The 4,433-nt window shown below is 44.5% G+C and overlaps 1 protein-coding gene across 1 annotated transcript in view; it reads left to right on the plus strand.

Moving 5' to 3' along the window:
• The window catches only part of HN1 (hematological and neurological expressed 1), a 13,123-nt gene extending 9,122 nt beyond the window's left edge, over positions 1-4,001 (plus strand). Inside the window, exons 3-5 of the mRNA XM_018555276.1 lie at positions 1,383-1,471; positions 3,609-3,627; positions 3,718-4,001. Coding sequence (XP_018410778.1) covers positions 1,383-1,471; positions 3,609-3,627; positions 3,718-3,839 — 230 coding nt within the window. The 3' untranslated portion in view covers positions 3,840-4,001. The remainder of the gene's footprint in view (positions 1-1,382; positions 1,472-3,608; positions 3,628-3,717) is intronic.
• Positions 4,002-4,433: the final 432 nt, after the last annotated feature.

Raw genomic sequence — 4,433 nt, forward strand, 5'->3', positions numbered from 1 at the left:
CTCCTCTAGGCCACTTCCACCCAGATGGCGTGGGCTATGGCAATTGGATTTCCTGGTTCTAAAGACTAGCTTGCCCTTTTTGGACACTTCTTTTTTGTTTCACCTTTTTATTTTTCACCCAGTTTTATTATCGCATAACCAAATAACATAAGTGGTATTGTCAGTGCTATCATCAGTTAAGTTCCCCAAATTAAGCTTAAAAGAGGTGTGGGGTATGTGGCTCCCCGTGAGTAACAGCTTGCTCTGCCTATCTAGAGGCAGAGCCAGTTGTGCCCGCCCTCTCCCCCGTCCGTTCCTCCAGTCAGCGCAAGGGGGGGGGGGGGGGGGAATCCCTGGAGGGAGCGGTGACGGTCACCACTCACTGCAGGGAGACATTTGGGAAGTGAGTGGATCGGTACATGTTTCTGCTCACTATATGATTAATAGTGCTGACCTGTGACAGCTTCTTTGTCACAGGTCGGCTCTAACTATGAGGATGAGTGGAAATCACTCGCCTCATAGCTCTTGCTTTTAGGCATATAAGCTGACTGTTGGACCCATTCAATGAGTGACATAAGAGGACTATATACAAATGGCTACAGAGTACTGCTAAATCAACAATTTACCACTTAAACATTGAACACTGACAGTGTCACGTGGGCAAGGGTACTAGTATGTACCACAGGATAGAGAGAAATGTAGCTGGGTGTAGAAACAAGTGCTGAAGCACTCAAGATCTGATACTTGCATTTTACATTGCCTATATTGTGAGGGGTGAAATCGGTATTTTGCCATCAATCTTCAAAATAGAATCTCAACTGGTGCCACCTCAGGTGTAGATAACCTGGCTGACCATATCTTAGCAAACTCCTGTGGGCACCCCTTTGTTGGCATGTTAGTTTCTCCAGCCTAATCGACCTCTTTTGGCCATTTGGTGAGTGGAAAAAATCCACTTTCTTGCTACCAACTTTCTTATCAGGAGCAGTAGTCTAGTAACGGCAAGTGTACTGGTAGTCCAAAATGACCTAGGACACATGTGGAGGGTATATTTTTAAGGTGAGCATCCAAAATTTTGTTTTGGAACTTGCTGCCAATACCTGGAAAACTGTAGGGCATCGCCAAAGCATATATTGTATGTGGTCCTTGGGGCAAAGACTGAGTCCCTCCAACCAAATCTGTGGAGATCTATAGGCTTTAAGGATAAACCGTTGCAAGTCTTTTTTTTTGGACAGACATGGAGTCCAGAGCAGTGATTTCTAGACTAAATTCTCACTATTCCACAGAGGGTCTTTTTGGGTTTAATAAAATGTATTGCTCAGTATATGGTTGGGCACCCTCATTTTTTTATTTTGTTCTCAAAGATAGCTTGCCAATAGGACTTTTTATTTTTTTTATTTTTGCAGACATCCCACACAGTTCAGCTTGTGGAAACCCCGAAGATTTAGAGAAAACATGTAATCAGGAAGAGTGTGGAGAAGCAGCTGATCACATGGTTTGTATTTGTAAATCTGCCCGAATCTCCAGTTTGGTTACTCTTGTGTAGAAGTGTTGCATATAATATTACCTGAGCATTAAGAACAGGTCCTATGTTGGAGTGGGGGGTGAGAACAGATGCCCGCCCTCTAATTTCTACACCATATTACCAGACATAACCACAATCTTGGTGTGGTAGTTGAGCACTGCTACCATTAAGCGGTGGAGGATGTCCGAAAACTACAAACGGGCCTAGTTTTCTTAGAAGTGTATGTCTGGCTGTAGCTTGTTCATCATGACACTACCATGCTGTTTGAGGAAATGCCTTAAACAATTAATTTTGTGACATCACTGGAATGTGGAGGCTACAGCTCATGAGTCACTTCCTATTACCCATTACTCACAGTGCATAAGGTCACTTCTCATTCATGTTGATGGTTTACTCATGAAACCTAGTTCCAGTATATGTAAACCCAGTCACTAAAGTATCATGGCATTTCAATGTTTTTCAGACCAATGCCAGGAATACTACACATTTGAAAGGCCTGTGAGCTTTTTACCTCCCAAAGGATTGTATGTGTCAATTGAGTCCTGAGTTGCAGAGACTTGCCAGACTGTACAGCCTGGTTGGTGACCTGACTTTCTCTGCAGTTAGGCAACATAGCTAGGTTACCTCCATGCCCCAGCACTTGATTGGATATTGAAGGAGCAGTAACTCTGCTCCTGTTCAGATGTTTGGTCAGTAAAATACAGGACACTTTATTGGGGACCCAAGTGCTGCTTCCTCTGAGAGCTGCTGTAAAGGTCATTGCAATAGGCTAAAAGCCATCAGATAATGTAAGTGCATTATAAATGCAACTAGAATACCGAACTGCGTTCTATTCTGTAAGGTTGGCTTTAAATCTGCACCATCCTTTGTGTCCAGCCAAAAACTGGTTTTACTGCTATCCAGGGTTGTTGGCTTTTCCCTTTCTGGGTGAAAAGTCTTTACCACACAGGAAATCTGCAGCAGACACAACGCTGATGGGGGGGCTTCCCTACTCTTCAGCATGCATTCCTGCATGGCCGAAGCATCGGTTTACTTTTATCCATTATAACAGTGGTTCTCAACCTGTGTAACCTCAAGACCTACCATTTGTCTTTGGTCATTAAGTCATGATCCAAGTCACTGCACTGGAACGCACAGCATTGCGGTACTCCACGTTCCAGGGTGGGTGATCAAACTGTGGGTGGGAGGTGCATTTTCAGTGCCATTCAAATGAATGGCAACACCTCCCACTTAGGACTGGACTGTGATTAACACACTGCTAGTGTGAACGGGCCTTCAAAAACAGTGACACACAATCTCCCACACTCAGACATTCTCACATGTACACACCCCAAAAAATGTTTTCTTTTTAAGATCCACCCAGTCTCCCTACCTTACAACTTGGAGGAATGTAAATGTCACCAGCATAACAGAAGCTCATAAGTAGACTCTGAGCCTGATGAAGAGGACCCTGTGCGGCCCCGAAAGCGCTTGTTCTGAGTGACCTCTGTTAATAAATGGATTTGCACTGACTTATGAGCTTCTGTTGTGCTGGTGACATTTACATTAAGCTGTTTTGTGTGCGGCACCATCCGCTGCCATTTCAAGCACCCACTTACTTTTTGGGTATTTCCGGTAAGGAGTGCTACAGGGTTTATGACTTTTTCTCTACAAAACTTGAATGGATCCTCAGCCTGGGGTCCAGTGTTGGCTACTGTGCAGTATCTGCTTGACGTGGGGGTGGGATAGGACTATGGCCACGAGGGAGCACCATCCATATGTAGAGGTGCTGGGAGCCACATTGTGACATCAGTCCGGTCCATGCACCTGTACAGGGCACATGAGGAAGCTGTAAGCAATGCACATATGGAGGCACTCCCTCGTGGCCATAGTCCTATCCCACCCCCCACGTCAAGCAGATATTTGACACCGGGCAGCATATTTTGAATAGTTGCTTGGCATGAGAACTGAGGAGCCAGAAGGCATGTGGTGACCCACTGAACACGGTCGCAACCCACTTTTGGGTCACAACTTGGCAGTTGAGAACCAAGGCATTATAGTATAAAATGTTATAACATGAGTATCTGCAGCAAACGCTAATCATTTTTTTTTTTTCTTTTTTGTTTAGGGTGAAGCAGAAATACCAGGTGAGTAGCTCATTGTAAATTGTAAAACTGTTATTCAGTGCTTGCTTTACAGCTCTGGTCAGTTGCCACAAACTTTTTTTTTCTCTATAGAAACAGAGTTTGGAAAAGATGGCTCTCAAGCTGCTGGAGACAGCGAACAACTGGCTGCCCCTGTAGCAGTAGCCAGTAGGCGAAACCCTCCAGGAGGAAAGTCCAGTCTGGTCCTGGGCTGAAACTCTACACTGCTCTAGCATTTTCTTCCATTTGACTGTACATGTTTCTTTGTTTTAAGCACTTTGTCCCAACCCTCTCGTTGTTGTGTTCTTGATCTACTGGAAACGGCATGAATGGTTTTCTATTTTCCATGTTTGTACTTTTTTGTTTTTTTTTTGTTTAACATAATAAAGAATGTTTAATGGTTGCTGGTGGATTAAGTTGTGATTTAAAACCGAATGATACATTGAGGGCTCATTGGTCAGCATGACCACACTGGCCCATGAGAAGCACTTGCTTTAGGACCTGGTCCCAGGCTCAGAGGCACTTTTCATTGGTCAGCAAGTGTGGCCATGCTGTTATGTGCGTGCTGTACACATTGCTCTTCAGGCTTTGCAAACAAGGCTTTTCCTGCTTGCTGCCATAATTACAGCAGGACTGTCAATAGCAAAATCAAGGAGTAGGATTTTTCAGCTGGCTTGATCTCTAAAGGCTGTAGTACTAAATAAGTGGGTAACGTTGCCAAACCGCTTGTACACAATAGTGTCATTCACTGGGCTTCTTTTGAACCTGGGACTGCTGCAGGCCCTTTTCATGGCTGGCGAACTCTACAC

Source organism: Nanorana parkeri, unplaced genomic scaffold (genome assembly GCF_000935625.1).
Source record: "Nanorana parkeri isolate BGI_ZX_2015 unplaced genomic scaffold, ASM93562v1 scaffold190, whole genome shotgun sequence".
NCBI classification, from domain to species: domain Eukaryota; kingdom Metazoa; phylum Chordata; class Amphibia; order Anura; family Dicroglossidae; genus Nanorana; species Nanorana parkeri.